This window comes from Vipera ursinii (genome assembly GCF_947247035.1).
Source record: "Vipera ursinii genome assembly, chromosome: 6".
Lineage (NCBI taxonomy): Eukaryota > Metazoa > Chordata > Lepidosauria > Squamata > Viperidae > Vipera > Vipera ursinii.
Window position 1 is genome coordinate 64,036,323 of NC_139515.1, and position 21,636 is coordinate 64,057,958.

At 41.2% G+C, this 21,636-nt stretch overlaps 1 protein-coding gene across 1 annotated transcript in view; it reads left to right on the forward strand.

The window, feature by feature from the left end:
• The first annotated feature begins 1,428 nt into the window (after positions 1 to 1,428).
• CACNG2 (calcium voltage-gated channel auxiliary subunit gamma 2) overlaps positions 1,429 to 21,636 on the forward strand; it is a 169,525-nt gene continuing 149,317 nt past the window's right edge. Inside the window, exon 1 of the mRNA XM_083365959.1 lies at positions 1,429 to 1,961. Within this exon, the coding sequence (XP_083222085.1) occupies positions 1,751 to 1,961 (211 nt within the window). The 5' untranslated portion in view covers positions 1,429 to 1,750. The remainder of the gene's footprint in view (positions 1,962 to 21,636) is intronic.

Sequence of the window (21,636 nt, forward strand, 5' to 3'; positions counted from 1 at the left end):
TGATCCTGTAGGGTTCTTCTTCTCTCCTTATGCTCTCCCCTCTCTTTAAGAATTTAAAGGTGTTTGAAATACAATCTCCATAATCTATTTGTCTGCTTTATTCTATTCTCCACAAAGAAAATATATAACATGAACCCTTCTAAAATGGGGGGAGAGATAAATTGATTTCCAGCAATTAACGGAAGAATAAAACAACAAACATTGAGCAATAGTACCTCACTGTTCTTTTTTTTCCCCTGTAACATGCATTGAAGAATAATCAGTATCGATTTTTCTTGCTTATATTTTGTTTTGCTAACATACATAATGCACTATATTTTTCTCTATTTCATTTTGACTGTCTTCTAGTTCAAGTTTTTTTGCACATGTAATTGTGATGTGACAACTGAATTCAGAGCATTAGGCAGGTTTGACTGGAGTGCAAATAAAGGGGGATATGGTTCTCTCCGAGTTTCTGAAACCTAAGGGAGAGATAATTTCAGGGATTGGGAAAAGAGGAGTGAAAATGGAAAAGGACAAGCAGGAAGGCTAATAGCCCCGCCCTTCCTGCTTCTGAGAGCTAGGACAATTATTCTCACTTACAGATGCTGGCGAAGAGGATCTAGGAAGTGAAAGATTCCCCTCACCCCCCCACCCCACCCCAATCTCCAATGCCTCCTCAGTTTTCCCGGCAGCACCCCGGGCAAAGAGGTAACAGAGCTGTTCTTCAGCACCGCGGAGTGATCAGTGCAGGGGAGCTGTCCATTTCAGCACCACCACGTTAATGCAGTAGGTGGAGAGCGGAATTCACAAGGAAAGCAAGGCGAGAGACACCGACGGGCAGCGTATCCTGCAGCAAGCTTTTCTGGTTTCCTGATCTTCAGAAGCTTTGCAGAGAGGGGGCAGGAAGGGGAAATCCATCTCGAAAATCCATCTGGCAGAAATTCCCCCCTCCCCTGCCCAACTGTTAGCTACTACCACTCCTGAAGCTCAACATCTCCAAAAAGAGAGAGAGAGAGAAACAACTACTTCTCTACACTGCCTTGGAGGAAGAGCCATGGATGGCAAATGCTCAGCACCTGTTCAGTTGAAAGCAAGGGCTTACAAGAAACTGGCAAGTCTGGCTTGGTGGTAAAAAGGGAACAGAAAAAGAAAAACGGGGTCAGAGAAGAAAAGAATTGAAACCAAAACCAGCAAACAGACAAAGTAAGGGGGGAAATCCAAGGAATATACACTGGGAAGAAAAGGATTGTTCATGGCGCAGGCTGCAGAGCTAAGCAAGAAGACTGAAGGTTGCACCTCTACTCTTACAGTCTCTAACTGTCTAGGTCCAGATAATGAGAGAGTGTGTTGAGAATGCTGCTTCGGTTGCCGCTGCTGCTGCTGCTGCTCCCCTGTTCACTGTGGAAGCCATCTCCAAATTAGCCATCACATATGGAAACTGGAGACCAGAATTTTAGAAAAAGGGATTAAGGCATCTCATTTTGGGGGGGAGGGTTACCTATTTTCTTTCTTATTTTCTTTATAATATTATATAAAATATTAACAACTGGAACATTTTTTCCTTTTGAAAATCAAGTCTCTTCTGTGTGATTTTTTTTTTCATTTACACTGAATTCAGTGGGCTTTCTTACCTCTTTTTTATATATAGATTCTCTCTATTGATCTCAAATAGTTATTAAGATTATCATTTCTTTTACTAACATTATACACACATACGCAAACAGCCCAAGAATCAGAAAGCAGTTGGGTATTTGTATAATGAAGAATTATGGGGCTCTTTGACAGAGGTGTTCAGATGCTTTTAACCACCGTTGGTGCTTTCGCTGCCTTCAGCCTCATGACCATAGCTGTGGGAACCGATTACTGGCTTTACTCCAGAGGGGTTTGCAAGATGAAAGGAACTGGAGATAATGAAACCAGCAAAAAGAATGAAGAAGTCATGACCCATTCTGGATTATGGAGAACCTGCTGCTTGGAAGGTATTTAAATCTAGATCTCTCCAATTCTTTCATCTTTTCCCCCCCATGCTCCCATTCCACCATTTTCTCACTTCAACACCAAGCACAGAGAAAGCAGGGTGTTTGATTTAGTTTCAGAAGAGAAACAGTCAAGTTGCCAATATAAGGCAGACTCGTTCCCATTATCGCCCTTTCCTCCCCCCCCCCCACCCCATCCCTCCATTTGTCTCCTTGTTCCCTGAATTGCTTGGTAATTTCTGATTTCTGTTGAGTTCCTTTATAAAATGCAAGTCAAAAGTTGCGTAATTGGAATGGGTTGTTGGGTTTATGAAAACAAGGGGGAATAAAGTGTTGTCCTTTTTTCAACTGGATTGATGAAGTCTGTGACAGAGGAATCAAAAAAGGAAAAGCAAACTTCCCATCTAGCTAATTTTCTTTGCAACCATTAATATTCTTAAAGTCATTCTCCAACTGTAGATTCTGTTATATCTAGGCAGCTGTCTCATTTGGTAAGCTCAAATGTCCCTCATTGCCTTGGTCCAGAAGAGTTTCTTTTTTAAGCAATGGGAGGGGGAGCTTTCATAATGGTCTCCAGGCAACCATAGTATAGTTTGGGATGGATGTGGATTTGTTTGCTCTCCTTTCTAGAACTTGCAGCTGATGAAGGGAATTTAAACACTCAAATCTCCAAATGAACAAGTGGTGGAAACAGGAAGGGTGAACACCCTTTCTAACTCTTTCCTCTCCTCCTCCTCTAGTGGGAAAGTGAAGGAGAACATGCCAAGCCTCCTCTCACCCATAATATGCCGGGATGGTAGCTGGAGAAGCCCCAGGCAGATGGCTTCTGAAAAATCAGGCACTGGAAGAGGAGAGGATCAGTGTAGGGGCATTAGGGTGCAAGAGATGAGGAGGAGGAGGAGGAGGAAGAGGAAGAGGAAGAGGAGGAGGAGTAGGAGGAGGAGGAGGAGGAGGAGGAGAAGTATGGAGAGGAAAATCGAATGTTGACCGTTCAGATCCTCTGTAGTGTAGGGGTGCTTGATAGATAGGAATTCCTAATACTCCGTGCTCTTTAAGATAAGAACTAGCGCGGGGAAGGGGACAGAGATTACATGCGTCTACATACTTGTGTTGTGTCCCCGCCTCAAAAACGAGCTAGTCCTGATAACTGCCAGTGATGCCTGGGCTGAGAACGGGAAACGTACCCCGCAAGACTGTAAGCGGGATCGTCTGTAGAAACAGGAATATAAAATGTGCCGACCTGCCCTAATAGTCCTCTCTTCTCTCGCCCCAGCTCACTATTCCCTAAAAAATGGAAAGGGGAAAAGAGAAAGCAAACGCTGTTCTTGGGAAACGATTGTAGTCATGAAAGAGAGAGTCTTCCACCCTCTCCTCCCCCCCCCTCCCAGCCCCGCGCGACGTTCTTGGTGCAAATGGTTGAGTGATGGCAGAACATGTTTTGAATAGCTAAGTGACTTCATTGAGGGATGGTCTGTTTGACGCATACTGCATTTGGTGCCCTTTCTCTCTCCAAGCCGCTGCCTTTTAACATATTCTGCAGAGGACCTTCCGCCTGGGTCTCTTCAAGCCAGGGGTGGAGGGGGGGGGAGAAGCAAAAGCAGCCAATTAATCGAGGCTGTCTCAAATACACCCCCGGGGGCGCGCGTCCACCTCTAGGGAAGGGAGATTATACGTCCCAATATTTAACCCGACAGCCCGTTTCTTAACCGCGAAATGAAAGCGTGATATGACCTCTTGATGAAAGAATGCTGTCTGCTAGAAAGCTCAAGAAAAGGGGCTTAGAGGAGGAGGAGGAGGAACGGGGGCGAGAAAAGACCCTTTGGTGGCTTTCTCTGGCTTTAGGGGGTTTTAGGCAGTGGCTGATGGGGGAGAGAGCTGGAAGGAGCCAAGTGACCCTTAGGAGAGAGATCGTGGGGAGGGGGCTGTTGCCGTATATTGTGATTGTGGGACTGAGCTTCTAGGTCCTCGGGCACGTACCTCTGGCTCCAGGACATTTGGCGCGGAGCGGGGAGGTGAGGAGGCGGGGTGTCAAGGAGGAAAGCCGGGGGGGGGGATAGCTTTCTCCTTTCGCCTATTTTTGTACGAGTCTCTCTTTCTCCCCCTCCCCTTCTCCTCCTCCTCTTTTCCTTCCACCCCCACCCCCCCACCCCCACCCCCACCCTTCGCCCGCTCCCTGGGCTGTGATCACCCGGAGATTTCAAAAGCAAGGGCGTTTTAATTAAAAGCTCCTGATTGTCCCCATCTCAAGACGCGCCGCGTCACCAGCTTCTTGCAATCGGGTGGCTCGCTTGCCTACGCCTGTTCTCAAGCGACTTCGGGCCCTTCGTTCTATAGCACACCAAAATGGGTGTGAGATGTACGAGCAGCAGCCTTGGCTCTGGGCAGGCCCGGTGCTTCCCCGCTCTCCTGGACCGGGGAACTATTTTACATGCGCGCGACCGCCCGCCATCCCGCAAAGCCTTTGCAGCCCGGATTGAGGAGCAGCGAATGAGCCAAGCGATTCACGACTCTTCTTCCCCAACTCAGTTGGCTTAAGAGTTAAGACCCTGGAAAATAAGCGGGCACACCCTCCGCCTGTTGCTGCCCATTCCCTAAAGCAGGGATCTTCAAACTTGGCCCTTTTATGACTTGTGGACTTCAACTCCCAGAATTCCTCAGCCAGCGTGCCTGGCTGAGGAATTCTGGGAGTTGAAGTCCACAAGTCATAAAAGGGCCAAGTTTGAAGACCCCTGCCCTAAAACAATTGCCCAGGGAGAGTACACCGGACGCTAGCTAGGGGTCAGTGAGCTTCTCTGCTTTTGACTTGCTCTTGGTTCTGCACAACTCATCTGAGATCCGAGTGGATCTTCAGACCCAGTTGCCCCAAAAGCTGGGATCCTAGTGGATCGCGGACCCTATTGCCCCAAAGAGCTGACTGGCAGGACTGTTGGTCTTTTCTCAGCCCCTGGCCCCAGAAGAAAAGCCTGCTGGGTGTTTCCAATCTGTCACCTTTCAATTCTGAGATCGGTCTCCTCCGCCCCCACTGCCTGAGAAATTCTTACGTTCCTTTCCACCCTAATTGAAGTTGATCGCTAGGAAGGAAGAGATCGCCCAGTGCCTCTGCTTCCTGCCAAGGTTTGATTGATAAACTGCTTGGCTGGATTCATGCAACACACTACATTATAGCACTAGGTAGAGTGTGATGCAGTGTGCTTTCAGAACCCAGATCTTGTCTTAGCATGTGTATGAACTAAACTATCACCTTAAACCACAATGTGATTTGTGGTGAATGCTTCATTAACCCAGATCCAGGCTTTAGCATATTGTGTGAACTTAGCTAACGTCTTTCTCTACAGGTGAACTGGTTTAAATAATACATACACATGTTAAATACATACCATGTATTTCTTTGGTTTTGGATCAGCATGAAGCAAGTCACTTTAGTCTGCAAACAGTGGTAGTTTAATGTGTCTGAACCCAGATAATTGTGATTTATTGAGTAAGACATGATTAAAGAAGCTGCACCTTCATTGTGAATATCTGAAGGAATACTGAAATAACTTCTTCAAGCTGGGACTTCATCTTCAAAGTAGCTTCTGTTATAGAGTTTGTAGTTCCTGGCAAGAGGGATTTAGAACTTTTTAAATTAAATTTAATTTAGATTTCCGTTTTTAAGGAAGGATCTGATTTTTCTCTGAAAATGTGCAAAAAATACCCACAGAAAAAAATCTGAAATGCAGTATGTTTATGCCTATGCTAAGTACAGATCTTCTTGGATCTTTCTTTTTAAGAAGCTGCCAGGGTTGTGCTTGTGTTAAAATATGGGATAGTTTGTGGTTAGCCATTGAGGTCCTTCTGCCTGTCCCCTCAACATTAGAGCTAAGTTGAGGTATCTGGCGCTGGTGATCTTTTCAATTCAAATGAATGACAGGGATTGATTAATATTACTAGTTAATAGTGACATCAATCTGTTCTCCTTTTAGACCTGCAGTCTTACAAAAGTAAGCCCAATCAGACACCATGGGCTTATGGTTCTTTTTCTTTTCTCTCTAAAATACACTCAACAGGAGTATGACTGTCCCTATCCAGTATTACGTGAACTTAATACTATACTGTGGCAGGCACTGAATTGAGATTGGCAGGACAGTCAAGTAGATTGTAACATCCTTCTGAGTCAGGGTTAGATAGATTGAAGTATATACTGAATGTAGCATCAGAAGCAATTTTATCTAGCCCCTAATAGTTCAATTCTTTAAAAAAAACTCAATACCATATAGTAGAACCTATGCCCACATATTTCTATTAAAGTTTTTCAAAATTATGTTGTGTTTCTTTTTTGGAATCTGAATGTAACATGTATATATTTGTATATAATGTTCTGGTTCAGCACATGTGCTCCAAGAAGGGAGGCTGCCCATATTGTTATTATTATGGTTGGTTGCACAGTCAGCCAGATGTTTAGACTGGATTTGGCATTTTTATCTACCTAGGATAGGCAGATGTTGTTGTCTGATTATCTGTCTGTCTCTCTATCCCACCATTTTTCTCTCTCATTATCTATCTTTATGGCAAGCATACCTAATACTTCTTCCTCATGCTATTTTCCCCACAACAGCATCAATCCTATGAGGTGGGTTGAGCTGAGAAGGAGTGACTGGCCCAGAGTTACCCAGTCAGATTTCAAGCTTAAACAAACCTAGAATTCATAGTCTCCTTTTTCTAGACCAGCACTATCCCATAAGCTTCTTGCTCAAAGATAAAAAAAGAATGTTCTGGAATGCATAATTCACAGTGAAGAAATTGCAATATTTAATGCCTTCAACTCATTTTTTTCTCCTAATCAAAACTACAAATGTTTTTCCATCTGTACATTCAAAAACATCTTTGTTAAGAACATAGGATCATAGGAAGCTACCCAAGACTCACTCAAGTCATCAAACAGTTCTCTGTGATGCTTTTTAGACAATTATTTTTTTTTCTAGCTCTACCTGGAGATGCTGTGGATATAGTCTGAGCACTTTGGCTTGTAAACCAAACTGAAACCAGCAAACATTTTTTCTGCCAGATGTTGATAACTTTAGGATGGGTATTCAGTATTTGGAGAATAGTCATAGTTTTTGTAGTTAATAAACCCTCTTCTCTCTGAAGCAGCCTTCAGTTCACCTATAACCCAAGAATCTAGGTAGGAATTCTAAGAATTGCAATCCCAACAATTCTGGAGGTCACCAGGTTGAAAAAGGTTGCTACAGATTCTAACTTGGGTGTAGCTGAATTTGAGAAGCCTTATTTCAAGTAAGCTTCTAGCTTCTTGTTGTAGCAGATTAATTTTCTGCTATTAATTTTCTGTTCTAGGAAAGGATCATTTCAGTTTTTAATTGCTCATTTCCATATCAAGAAGATGAAATCTGCAGCCTTGCTTCTGCCACACTATTTGTTCTTGTAGGAATTTTCTTTCTTTCTCATGGCTATTTCTCAGTAGTTTTTAATCTGTTCTTTTTGATTAATACTAGATCTAAGCTCCTTGTGAGTAGGTGCTAATGTGGTCCCCCCTCTAAAGAGTTCCAGAAATGAGAGGGGGGGGAGTCTTCAGAAGCACATAGGAATAAACGTGATTTTCTTTCACTTTCTGGTTATGGGCTTTGTCATGTCATTGCTATCAAAGAAAGATTGGTTACTGAGACTTGTATATAAGCAGAGGACAGAAAGAACATCTACTAAGAGGAAATATGGGAGATGTAAAACAAGTTAGACATCACAGGTGGGTTGCCTAGAGTGATGACAAGAAGTTAAACGCAAAATCTGCTGTTGGAAAGAAATGCCATCTAAGAAATCCTTTTTTTTTCCTATTTGAAGAATACTAACAAACCCCCTACTTGCCTTTTGCAGGAAATTTTGGCCATGTCAAAACCCAGCTCTTGTCAGAAACTGGGATAGAAGGCAAACAGCTTTTACCTAGCTTTTTTCTCACTTTTCTCATTGCTGAAGCCAAATCCATATTATTCAATCTCAGTCTCTCATCTTTTTCTCTTCATCTCTTGCATCTGTCTGTGTTTTACATACACAAACAGACACACAGAGACCCCTGTGGAATTCTGCCACTGCCCTTCAGCCTCGGTCTGTTCTCAATTTTCCAATTGCTTTTATATTAATGGGTCTTCAGCATTTTTTTCTGATAGACACCAGTTGTGACTGGCAAGGGGCATGCTGTTCCAGTTTTGTAACCTGCTGTGCTTGACTTCCTCAGTTTTGCCATCCCCAAACACCTGCAAATAGTGCTAAGACTTGCACAGCTCTGCTCTTGCACATCCAGGCGGATTTATAATACAACCTGCTGTTCCAGCCTGAGGTCTCCTCAGAGCACCACATTCTTAGCTGCTGTGGATGAAGGCAGGATGGTTGTAGCTTTGCTGCATACAGCACTGTGTTCCACACAGAGCAGCAAGCAACTGCTGAGCACGCGATGCATGCCAATGGCTTGTTGTCCAGATGCAGCAAGGATTGGAGAGGAGGTGTAGCTCACTCAAGCTGTGCAGATATGAAGCCCAGTCATTGACATTTCCAACTGAAACAATGTTCTTCAACATCTGGACTGATCTGACGAGCTGCTGCTAGAGCTGCGCCCTAGATTAACTAGTCCTCTCTCCTACATGAGAATAACCTTGTTTGCAGAATATCTGTTGTATTTTCCTTCATTCTCCAAAAATCCCTGACAGTAGAGAAAAGACAGAGGTTCCTTTGAAAAACTGATGTGAAGATACAGATTTTGTCAACTTGGTGATCATCTGCACGTATATGCTTGATTTGATTTTATAAACAACTCTTGTAGATTAGTTTGAAGGGTAGAGGTAAACATACATTCCTCAAAGATGGATTGTACAAAATAAATTAAGAGAAAGATCAAGGCTTTTGCTGCACATCAGTTAAAATCCTAAAATGGACCATTCTAGCAAGTGTGTGAGGTTAAGATAGGAAGGTAAAGGTAATTGTTTTTAATTTTTTAACTCTAATTTTTAATTTATTTTAATTTTAATTTATTGTACAGAGGCCTTTAATTTTAATTTTATCTTAACTTCTGTATTTATTGTATGTTATTGTTGTTAGCTGCCCTGAGTCCTTCAGGAGATAGGGCGGCATATAAGTCCCAATAATAAATAAATAAATAAATAAATAAATAAAGGTTCCCCCGCACATACGTGCTAGTCATTTCCAACTCTAGGGGCTGGTGCTCATCTCCGTTTCAAAGCCGAAGAGCCAGCGCTTGTCCGAGGACGTCTCCGTGGTCATGTGGCCGGCATGACTAGACGCCAAAGGCGCACGGAATGCTGTTACCTTCCCACCGGAGTGGTCCCTATTTTTCTACTTGCATTTTTTACATGCTTTCAAACTGCTAGGTTGGCAGAAGCTGGGACGAGTAACAGGCGCTCACTCTGCTACGCGGCACTCGGGATTCGACCCGCCAAACTGCCGACCTTCTGATCGACAAGCTCAGCGTCCTAACCCACTGAGCCACCGAAAGGGGATGTCAAAGCTAAGTTGTAGTAGCACCACTACCAACAACACTCTCTATAACACTGGGTGATAAATAATGGAAGCTGTCTAATATTTGCAGGAATGCTGAAGGACACTCTCTTTGATGACCTCTTTTGTTTTTCACTGTCTTGTGTGCCTGATTCACTTCATGGGAACTAAACTAATCAAACCCCTCCCCCCTTGTCCCTCTCTCTCTCTCTCCCTCTCCCTCTCCCTCTCTCTCCCCCTTCTCTTTCTCCCTCCTTCTCTCTCTCTCCTTCTCTCTCTTTTCTGTCTCTCTCTCTCTCTACACACACAAACACACACACACACATGAATTTACTATGATCCAGGAAGACTAAGGCAAGCTATTTCTAAATCTCAGAGTGCTGAGATTATTTTTTTATCAGTTAGGTCACCAACCCAATGGGTAATGGATATAATTTTATGGAGATCTTGTCCAGATCTAACCCCTTCTTGCATTGTTGCTGAATGGTCTATATTCACCTTTTACAAAGGAAAATAATGCTTTATATTTCTTCCTTATTTCTTTCTTCAAGAATATGAAAATGAACTGATAGATTATGGATCATTTTTGAAACATATATCTAATGAAGTTAAAGAAAATGCTCTTTAGGCTCTACCCCATCTTACTTCAATATATAAACATTTTATAGCAATGCTTAAAATGAAGGAAATGAAGAGGAGGGTAGTTATACTAGAGTCCTTTGCATTTTTTCCCCCTCTTTAATGCATGCCTTTAAAATGACCTGTAAATCCCACAGCTGTAGGCTAAACTGTGTATTGAAAAGCAACCAGAAAAAGACAATGGCAAAACATTTTTATACGGTGGACAAGAAAACTAACTGGTTGAACGTAACTTGGGGAAAATATTGTCTTTACTTTCACTTAATAGAAAGACTAACCCCACCTTCCTCCTTGCTTTCTACAATTTAATTCCTCCATCTACATTTTTATCTCTTTGCTGCTTTCTCTCTCTCTCTCTCTCTCTCTCTCTCTCTCTCTCTCTCTCTCTCTCTCTCTCTCTCTCTCTCTCTCTCTCTCTCTGTGTGTGTGTGTGTGTGTGTGTCTGTGTGTGTCTGTGTGTGTGTATGTTGGCTATTTATACTTTTGTATTCAACTCCATGATAATTTTCTTTTATCCTCCTCTTCTGTGGACTTTCCATCTCACGGTTTCTCACTACTGGTTCCTCTGTCTCTTTCAATGAACCCTTTTCTTTGTTATTATGATACTTCTGGCTATTGTTCCCACCTAGTTTAAAATTGCCTTTTTGATGCCTATCTTCTCAGCCTGAGTCTTCTTTCTTTCTTTCTTTTTCTTTCTTTCTTTCTTTCTTTCTTTCTTTCTTTCTTTCTTTCTTTCTTTCTTTCTTTCTCTTTTTCACTGAGAAACAGGGGACTTGCTTTTGCTCATAAGGATAAGGAAAGCTATATCACATATGTCCGTGCACCTCCGCACACACACTTCCTTTTTTCAGCTCATGGCTTCCACTTCTACCACTTCTAGAAGAAATTGGACCTGTACCTTTTCTCTGATTGTGTCCCTGGCTTTGATTGTAGGACATCCTATGTATCTTATATCTTGTGGCCACTAATTAATATGTAGGCTGGAAGGAAATATCATGACAAATACAGCTGGGTAGATATTTAACTTTGCTGCTTCAGCTATACAATCCCATCTCCTCAAAATCTGATCCGTTCTAGATAAATAGAACATATGGATGGTTGGTTGGGAATAATGGGAATTGTCATGCCGATCTGACTGTACCACAGGGTGGGTTAATGAAATCATTGTTTTATAAGAAAGTATGTGCTCTCCTTTGAAACAAATCTTTGCTAGCATTTGCATTTGGCAATAACAATCTAGAGAGAGAATATATATCCCAAACCATTCAGAAGCTGTATATGGCTAAACAGCCTTTCCTCCTTATATGTATAGACCTCTTTATGTTTACATGAATATAAGGATAGTGTTCTCACATTTCTATTTGCACAGTAATTTATGTTTCATGTTATCAGTTCCACACAGCTTTATCTTGAATTAGCTTCCTTTGCAGTAATATTTAATTGGTTTGTATTGCAGTAAGTATGAAAGATTCAGTGGTTCTCAACTTTTCCTCACCATGGATCTCCTTTAAATACTTTTTTCAGCCATGGACCAAATTTTATTAGCTGATTGGTACCGTATCTTGATTTTTTTAAAAAAATGAGTAAGAGTTTCTGGTCTTTCTACCTAAAAAGGTAAAGGTAAAGGTTCCCCTGCACGTGCGTGCTAGTCGTTTCCGACTCTAGGGGCCGGTGCTCATCTCCGTTTCAAAGCCGAAGAGCCAGCCTTGTCTGAGGACGTCTCCGTGGTCATGTGGCCGGCATGAATAGACGCCAAAGGTGCACGGAACACTGTTACCTTCCCACCGTAGTGGTCCCTATTTTTCTACTTGCATTTTTTACGTGCTTTCGAACTGCTAGGTTGGCAGAAGCTGGGACAAGTAACAGGCGCTCACTCTGCTACGCGGCACTCGGGATTCGACCTGCCAAACTGCCGACCTTCTGATCGACAAGCTCAGTGTCCTAACCCACTGAGCCACCGCTACCTAGTACCATTAAAAAAGAATGATTAAGACCCTTCCCAGTATTTTGTGCATGTCATCATAGGAAGATGTCACAGAACTATTTGCATTATTAAAAAAATCCTAGCACCAGAAAGATTGTTATGTATGTTAAAACAAATCACCATTGTGAAATAAGTTAAAATAGACAAAGTAAATGAAATGTTAATTTCCTCACGTTGGCAGAAAGACAAAGAGACATTTAAACCAAGCGATATTAGGAACTGCCTTCTACAATATACTGTATGTGCCTTTGACTTGCTCAAAGGTGGTAGGAATCAACCAGAGGAAAAGTTTCTCAATTGTTTGGCAAGTCATAAAAGAGGAAGCTGGCATGGCCTTTTTCTTCACCTTGGCACTTTTCTATGTAAACTTTTCCTCTTTTTCCCAATTGCCATGTTGGAACTGAGGCAGTTTTCTTCATGCTGATTCTCTACCTTCTCTTTACAACGTGAAATTCAGGTAACACATATTGACCCACTGAAACCAGCAGTGAAAAAAATAAAAAGGGCATAAGGGCATACTGTATATCTCATGTTTACAGGACTGCAAAGATAATTTATGTAAAATAATTGGTTTTTAAAAGAATGGAATAAGAGAAACAAGAAAATCTCAAACTAACCTAAGGGGGACTAAGCTAGTTAAATCCTGTTAGTGAGCAAGGACAGTGAAACAGCCTGCTTGTGCATACAGCTGATTTGGATCACTGAATAATGATAATTACATAACTATTATGAAGTGATTGTAAGGTTTTACTGAGAATCCATTTTTATTTTTATATCCTATGTGTGTATTTGTTACCATCCCAGACTGTGCTGCTGTTCTTAACTACCACCTACTTCAGACATGTCAAACACAAGGCCCGGGGGCCGGATCCGGCCCGCATAGTGATTTCATGCGGCCCGCAAAGCCACCCTGGAAACAGTGAGGGAACGGCCCCCACTGCCTTGGCCCTGGCCCAGAGACCCTCCTCCTGCCAGAGACCCTCAGATCTGTCCCACTCCTGCCCAGGCCCCCATAGGCACCCTTGATGCGAACGATGTAGAGCTGGCCACGCCCACCCAGTAGGCCATATGCACTCTAGCCACGCCCACCCAGTAGGCCACACCCACCCTGGCCACACCCACCCGGCCCCCTGAGGGCAACCGCAATGCTGATGCGGCCCTCAATGAAATTGAGTTTGACACCCCTGACCTACTTCATCTCAGCTAAGCAATATATGCCACTTCAGATATTGCTGAATTACAGTTCCTCATTGTTCAAACTGTCATAGGGATGTTGGGAGTTGTAGTTCACAAACATCTGGAGGATCATACGATATGTTAGTCTTCTCTGTCAGACAGTAACGTTCGTTAACATGGTCACCTCCTGTTACTTTCAGTTCCTAGCTGATCCTAGCCTGCACAGCCATGATTGGGCAAGGCTATAACAAGGAAGTGCAGTTATTTTGATTTTCAAACTTGAAAATATCACAAGTATCTTTCCTAGCAACAAAAGGATAATGATAATTAACAAATGACACCACTGCCCACAATAAAAAGATGGCTGTTTCTGCCTAACTAAACATAGGATCAGATTAGGGCATCTTTTAAATTTCAGAACTCAAATTAATCCATCGTTTGCTGAAACATAATTTAATAAAATACTGCAATTGGTTAGATTAATCATCTTATAGTATGAATCATCTGGCCTCACCTCTGAGTAAGATGCCAGAACCAACCTCTAAATAGTAGGGAGGGCCAGGACAAAGTGAATGGGAACAAAATAAAAAGTACATTGTATTAAAAAAAATAGAATAGAATAGAATAGAATAGAATAGAATAGAATAGAATAGAATAGAATAGAATAGAATAGAATAGAATAGAATAGAATAGAATAGAATAGAATAGAATAGAACAATAACAATAACAATAACAACAAATCACCAGGACCAGATGGATTACACACCAAAGTTCTCAAGGAACTGGCAGACGTGATCTCAGAACCACTGAACTATATTTTTCAAAGATCCTGGAGCACTGGAGAACTACCAGAGGACTGGAAGAGAGCTGATGTAGTTCCCATCTTCAAAAAAGGGGGAAAAATAGATCCAGGAAACTACAGACCTATCAGCCTGACCTCAATACCTAGGAAGATTCTGGAAAAGATAATCAAACAACAAATCAGCGAACACCTTGATGCGAACAAAGTCATCACTAAAAGCCAACATGGGTTTGTCAAAAACAGATTGTGCCAGACAAATCTTATTACATTTTTTGACCAAGTGACAAAATTAATGGACCAGAGGAATGCTGTAGATATAATTTACTTGGATTTCAGTAAGGCATTTGATAAAGTAGATCACAACCTACTACTTGATAAGGTAGAAAAATGTGGGTTAGATAGCATCACCACCAGATGGATTCGTAGCTGGCTGACAGGCCGTACTCAGCATGTGGTCCTCAATGGAACTGCATCTACATGGAAGGAAGTGTGTAGTGGGGTGCCCCAGGGCTCTGTTCTGGGCCCAGCGCTCTTCAACATCTTAATCAACTATTTGGATAGGGAACTCATCAAATTTGCAGATGACACCAAGCTGTCAGGAATAGCCAATACTCCAGAAGATAGGCTTAAAATACAGGAGCATCTGGACAGACTCGAACAATGGGCGCTATCTAACAAAATGAAATTCAATGGTGAAAAAAGTAAGGTTCTACATTTAGGCAGGAAAAATCAAATGCACAGGTATAATATAGGTGGTACCTTGCTCAATAATAGTAACTGTGAGAGGGATCTCGGAATCCTAGTAGACAATCACTTCAGTATGAGCCAGCAGTGTGCTGCAGCTGCCAAAAAAGCCAACACAGTGCTAGGCTGCATTAACAGAGGGATATAATCAAGATCACCTGAAGTATTAATACCACTTTACAATGTCTTGGTAAGGCCACACCTGGAATACTGCATCCAGTTTTGGTCACCACAATGTAAAAAAGATGTTGAGACTCTAGAAAGGGTACAGAGAAGGGCAACAAAGATGACTGCGGGACTGGAGGCTAAAACATATAGGGAACGGTTGCTGGAATTGGGTATGTGTAGTTTAACGAAGAGAAGGGTGAGGGGTGACATGATAGCAGTGTTCCAATATCTCAGGGGCTGCCACAAAGAAGAGGGAGTCAAGCTATTCTCCAAAGCACCTGAAATCAGGACAAGAAGCAATGGATGGAAACTAGTCAAAGAGAGAAGCAACCTAGAACTAAGGAGAAACTTCCTGACAGTTAGAACAATTAGCCAGTGGAACAACCTGCCTCCAGAAGTGGTGAATGCTCCAACACTGGAAGTTTTTAAGAAGAGACTGGACAGTCACTTGTCTGAAATGGTATAGGGTTTCCTGCCTAAGCGGGGCTTTGGACTAGATGACCTCCAAGGTCCCTTCCTACTCTATTATTATCATTATCATTATTATTATTATTATTATTATTATTATTATTATTATTATTATTATTATTATTATTATTATTATTACAATAATAATAATAATAATAGTTGGAAGAGAACCTATACCATTTCAGATAAGTAACTGTCCAGTCTCTTCTTAAAAACCTCCAGTGATGGAGTTCCCACAATTTCTGAAAGCAAGCTGTTCCACTGCTTAATTGTCCCTGTTGTTAGGAAGTTTCTCCTTAATTCCAGGTTGCTTCTCTCCTTGATCAGTTTCCAACCATTGTTTCTTGTCCTGCCCTCTGGTGCTTTGGAGAATAATTTGACCCCCTATTCTTTGTGGCAACCCCTCAAATACTGGAATACTGCCATTGTTGTTGTTGTTGTTAGTTGTGAAGTCGTGTCCGACCCATCGCGACCCTATGGACAACGTTCCTCCAGGCCTTCCTGTCCTCTACCATCTTCTGGAGTCCATTTAAGCTCACGCCTACTGCTTCAGTGACTCCATCCAGCCACCTCATTCTCTGTCGTCCCTTTCTTCTATTGCCCTCAATCTTTCCCAGCATTAGGCTCTTCTCCAGTGAGTCCTTCCTTCTCATTAGGTGGCCAAAGTATTTGAGTTTTAGCTTCAGGATCTGGCCTTCTAAAGAGCAGTCAGGGTTGATCTCCTCTAGGACTGACCGGTTTGATCGCCTTGCCATTATGTCACCCCTATTTCTCCTTTTCTTTAGACTAGCCAAATCCAAGTCCTTCAGCCATTCTTCATATGTTTTAGTCTCCAGGCCTTTGATCATTTTAGTTGCTCTTCTCTGAACTTTTTACAAAGTCTCTACATCTTTTTTGTAGTATGGTGACCAAAATTGGTTGCAGTATTCCAGCTGTGATCTCACTAGGGTTTTATAAAGTGGTTTTATAAAGTGGCTGAAAAATAGCTTTTATCCGTGGGCTGTTAGGCTTTTAAATGGGACATAATCTCTGTGAATTTATGCAGAATTGACTTGGGAGGCCGGTGTGTGGTGTAGTTGGTTCACATGGTGTGGTAGGATGGAGGGTTTGTTGTCACTGTGTGTTGGGGGGAGAGAGCACGGGGGGAGGCTCAGCTAATCTCAATGTACACATGTTGTACTTTGACAATAAAGGTTTATTATTAATACTTTGCGTGATCTTGATTCTATGCCTCTGTTTATACAACCCAGGATCGTATTAGCTTTTTTGGGCTGCTGCTGCACATTTCTGGCTCATAGTCAAGTGATCGTCCACTAGGACTCCAAGGTCCCTCTCACAGATACTGTTTTTAAGCCAGGTCTTGCCTAATCTGTACTTGTACCTTTGATTTTTCCTGCCTAAATGTAAAATTTTGCTTTTTTCCCCACATTAAAATTCATTTTGTTGGATAGGGCCCATTGTTCAAGTTTGTCAAGATCTTTTTGGATCCTGAGCTTGTTTTCTGGAGTGTTGGCTATTCCTGCCAGTTTAGTGTCATCTGCAAATTTGATGAATTCCCCTTCTATTCCCTCATCTAAGTCATTAATGAAGATATTGAAGAGTACTGGGCCTAAGACAGAGCCTTATGATACCCCACTGCTTACTTCTCTCCATGTGGATGTGGTACCATCTAATGTTGTCTATTCCACCTACTTGTAGTTTACCAAGCAGTAGATTGTGGTTTACTTTGTCAAATGTCTTACTAAAATCTAAGTATACTAGGTCCACAGCATTTCGCTGGAACAATGGCTTATGACCCTCTTTTACCAGTCTACTATAGAGAGCGTCCTCTCATATGGTATTGTGGTTTGGTATGCTGGTCTGACAGCCGCGGATAGGAAAGTATTACAGAGGGTGGTGAGCACAGCACAAGACATTATGGGCTGTCCCCTGACACCACTGGATGACATCGCCAGGGCTCGCTGCCTTGGAAGAGTGAGGAAAATTCTCAGGGATGACTCACACCCTGGACGGTATCTCTTTACTTTCCTACCATCGGGTAGGAAATATAGGAGTATAGCCAGCTGTACCAACAGGCTGAAGAACAGCTTTTATCCAGGGGCTGTTAGGCTTTTGAATGGGAAATAATTTTATAAACTTTATGTATAATTGACTTGCGAGGCCGGTGCGTTGTGCAATTAGCTCACATGGTGTAATAAGATGGAGGGTTTGTGTCACTGTAAATTGGGGGTGGGGGCACGAAGGGAGGCTCAGCCAATCTCAGTGTATACATGGTTGTACTTTGACAATAAAGGTTCATTCATTCATTCATGGTCTACTAATTTAGTCACTTTATCAAGGAATGAAATAAAATTTGTTTGACATATTCTGTTTTTGACAAACCCGTGCTGGCTACCAGTTATAATTTGAATATAATCCAATGGATTATACTGTGGTATCTCTTGGCTGTTGTTTGCAGTTAATTTCTTTTTTCTATTATATTTTAACTATTTTAATTATTTTTATAATTGCTCACCACTATACAAATTTGAAATGAGATTATTTATGCAATACAAATTGAATAAATAAAAAATAGAATTAATTAAATACAATTAATTAAAAAATACAATTTGATGGAAATGATTGGAAGTGTTCTATAATCTATACTCAAGAGGAAAACAATATGAAACTCTTTACTAAACTAAACCATACTTGCACTAAACCAAAGTCAATCTCCATTATTGCTTAGTTTAATGGGTCAGTTAAAGATAAAGGTTTCCCCTGTCCTCCAGACTCTAGGGGGTGGTGCTCATCTCCATGTCTTAGCCAAGGGGGCATTGTCTGAAGACACTTCCATGGTCATGTGACTAGCATGGCTATATGCTAAGGTGCATGGAATGCTGTTACCTTCCCACCAAAGTGATACCTATTAATCTACTCACATTTGCATGCTTTCAGACTTCTAGGTGGGGAGGAGCTGGGAAAAGTAATGGGAGCTCATCCTGTCAGCACCCAGGTCTCAAACCTGAGCTGTCAGCTTTCCAGCTGACAAGCTCAGTTTCTTTAACCGCTGAGCCACTACACCTCTTAATGGGTCAGTTACCTGTAGTATAAATAGCTATAGATGGTAGTTTTATTTTTTTTAATCTTCTCACCCTTACTACCAAAACCTTAATTTTTGAGTGGAGAGTGAGCTATAAGATGGAATTAAGTGCTTTTTGTCTCTATAACTTACATTTACAATTAATATGGAATAAATCTATTGTGCACAGCCAGTTTTTCATCTGTTTTGGTGCAGTTCATTGTAACTTATTAGCTTGACAATAATGTCTTATTTCCTAGTGTTTTTTTAATCAAATGAAAATTCCTTTGAAATTGGTGAAAAACAGACTATTGAAGAAAATTTCAGGAATTATATTGATGTGTGGTGAAAAGCTCCGGCAGTTCTCATTGGAATGACAATTTGAATATTGTGAACAACTCAGCCTTCCATCCTTCTGAATTGGGAAAATGAGGACCCAGATTGTTGGGGGCAATACATTAACACTGTAAACCACTCAGAGAGTGCTGTAAAGCACTGTGGAGCGGTATATAAGTCTAAGTGCTATTGCTATTTGCCAGAGTATCTTATGACTTCATTTTATCATGCTATTTCCCAGATAAAAGGACTGATGCTGCAGAAATTATATGCTGTTGGATGAACTGGCCACGTTTCAGTATGCCAGTTAAACTTCCTACTTTTATTCCTTTAGCAGAGATGCAAGAGTCTGTAGAATCAATGGTGAACTTGAAATTAGTACCATTGGATGGCATATGTTGCTTTTGTTGTTCTAAATATCCACAAGGCAAAGTATGTGTTGTTTAGTATGTTTTTGTTCTTCTCACAGATTAGTATAAATCATGAGTCACTCTGCTGAGAAAAAAAAAGATTGAAACAGAGAGAGAGATGATTTTATGTTTGCTGTTGAAGAAAACTGGGTACTTACATAAGAATTACTGGCATACCTTGAATCGGGCCAATGTTCTACAGGCTATCGACCTTAAAATGCATAGCATTAATTTGCTACCTGTCAGGTCATCATTGAAAATACTGGGGTTTATCACTAGATTTCTATTATCAGGTGGGAGAGGAAGAGTCTTTGAACTATCTTCTCTTCCTTCATTATTGAGAAGCATTTCAATATTTCACAAGATTTAGAAAGACACAGCGACTCAGATCTCAGTTGTTATTTTTCTGCATGCTTCATTATAAAAATCCAGGTCAACCTAAGTGGCAAGCTGTTTCCTTCAAAACCAATGCCCCCCTGGATATAGGTTAAAAGAAAAAGAAATATCCTATTGGTCAGGTATGCAAGTACAAAGCATTTGAGAGACAAGTACATTTCGAAATATCAGCTAATAAAGCCAGACTACATCAGGGAGAAGTGACAGGTGATATACTTCCCCTAGGAGCTACCTTGGACTCTGTTGATGATAAAAGGTTATTTGAGGTCTCTGACAACCATTCCATGATATCTCAATGGCCAATGTGACTGCAATATCAGCTATTTTTTTCTGCTTTCAGGACACAAGAGGATAAAAGGGAAAACGTGATAAAAGAAGGCCTGTCTGATGATTACATTAACCTCAGCAGACATAATCTTTCCAACTACTAGTTAGAATATATACTCCCAAACAGCCATTTTAAAAGCCTAAATAGTATGTGGATGAACAACAAGAACATGATAGCCTATGGGGCCCAAGAGAAGACTAAACTCCACCATATATTTCATATATCTTATTACTTCTCATTGGTGGTGAAATGTTTTGATTTTGCATCTCTGCCTCCATATTCCTCACCGCCCTTCTCCATTTATTTTATGCTTACATTCATTCACTCATTTGCCCTTTATCAACAAGAGAAAGAAAGAAAGAATAGAAAGAAAGAATAGAAAGAGAGAGAGAAAGAAGAAAGAAAGAAAGAAAGAAAGAAAGAAAGAAAGAAAGAAAGAAAGAAAGAAAGAAAGAAAGAAAGAAAGAAAGAAAGAAAGAAAGAAGGAAAGAAAGAGATTCAGGTCACTTTTAGAAATAAATGTATATGCCAGTTATACTCACAATTAGCACCATCTCTAATTTCCAGAAACCTTTGCAACATACAGAATTCATTAGGTGACATACAGGAGGTTTTCATTTATTTAATACATTTCTAACTCATCATTCCTCTATCAGGATACAAAGCAGCATGTGTAGGGTTCCCACATCAGGCTGATCCATATGACCACCTTGCCCCACCATGGGTATAGACTACTGAAAATTTTTCTGAGGCACGAACACATGGCACTGTCCTCTACGTGTACCCAGCTCCCCAGGAAAGCAACTCTTGCCTGTCAATTTTTGCAATGAGTTAAAAGTAGGGCTTCATGCCTTGTGCCAACTCAAGCAGTGCTGTCTGGTTCACCTGCTGCGCTTCATTTCTTTGTAGGCACAAACTATTCTATTCCACTTGGTTGGCGTGACAGGAATACCTCCTCCCCTCAAATCACCAGTCACTGCTCTCCTTAGCCTTTAAAAAAAATCACTAGTGTAATAGTGAAAAGCTGGCCTTTTCAACAAAATAATTGGTAAAACAGTGAAATGAATTCTTGTGTCTATCTCATTAATGAGGAAAAATTACCAACAGTTTTGCACTTACTCCTTCTATCCCAAATAGAAAAAAAAACACGAATGAGGCAAGAAAATACACCTGTTGGGGCTAGGGTAAATGTGGTCTAGAAAAAAACACAGGGAAAGAGATTTCTTAGACTGCTTCATTTCCAACTGATTTAGTCACAGGAGTTTAATTTAAGGCTGCAGTGTGGACAAGCCTAGGTTCTGTCTCCCAGGAATCAACCAGATCTCCAGCTGCTTTAGGGGATCAAAGCATGTCAAAGACCATTCTGTGGGGGATGAGGATTCTGCTATTTGTAAAATACAGGGCTAATGAATTTGACATTGTTTGTATTTTCTATATTAATGAGGCTAAGCAGGCTGGGTGTTGTGGCAAGATACAGAATTCTCCGTGTACGTGTGTGTGTGTGTGTGCATAACCTTTATGTTACCAAATTTTATCAAGAGATTTAAAAAACCACTTTTAAACATAGATTGACTTTGAAGATATGGAGAAAAAGAACGTTAATTACAAGTTTCACAGATGAAGTTAATATTCTAAAAGAATGTCCCATAAGACCATTGGGTCTGATTTT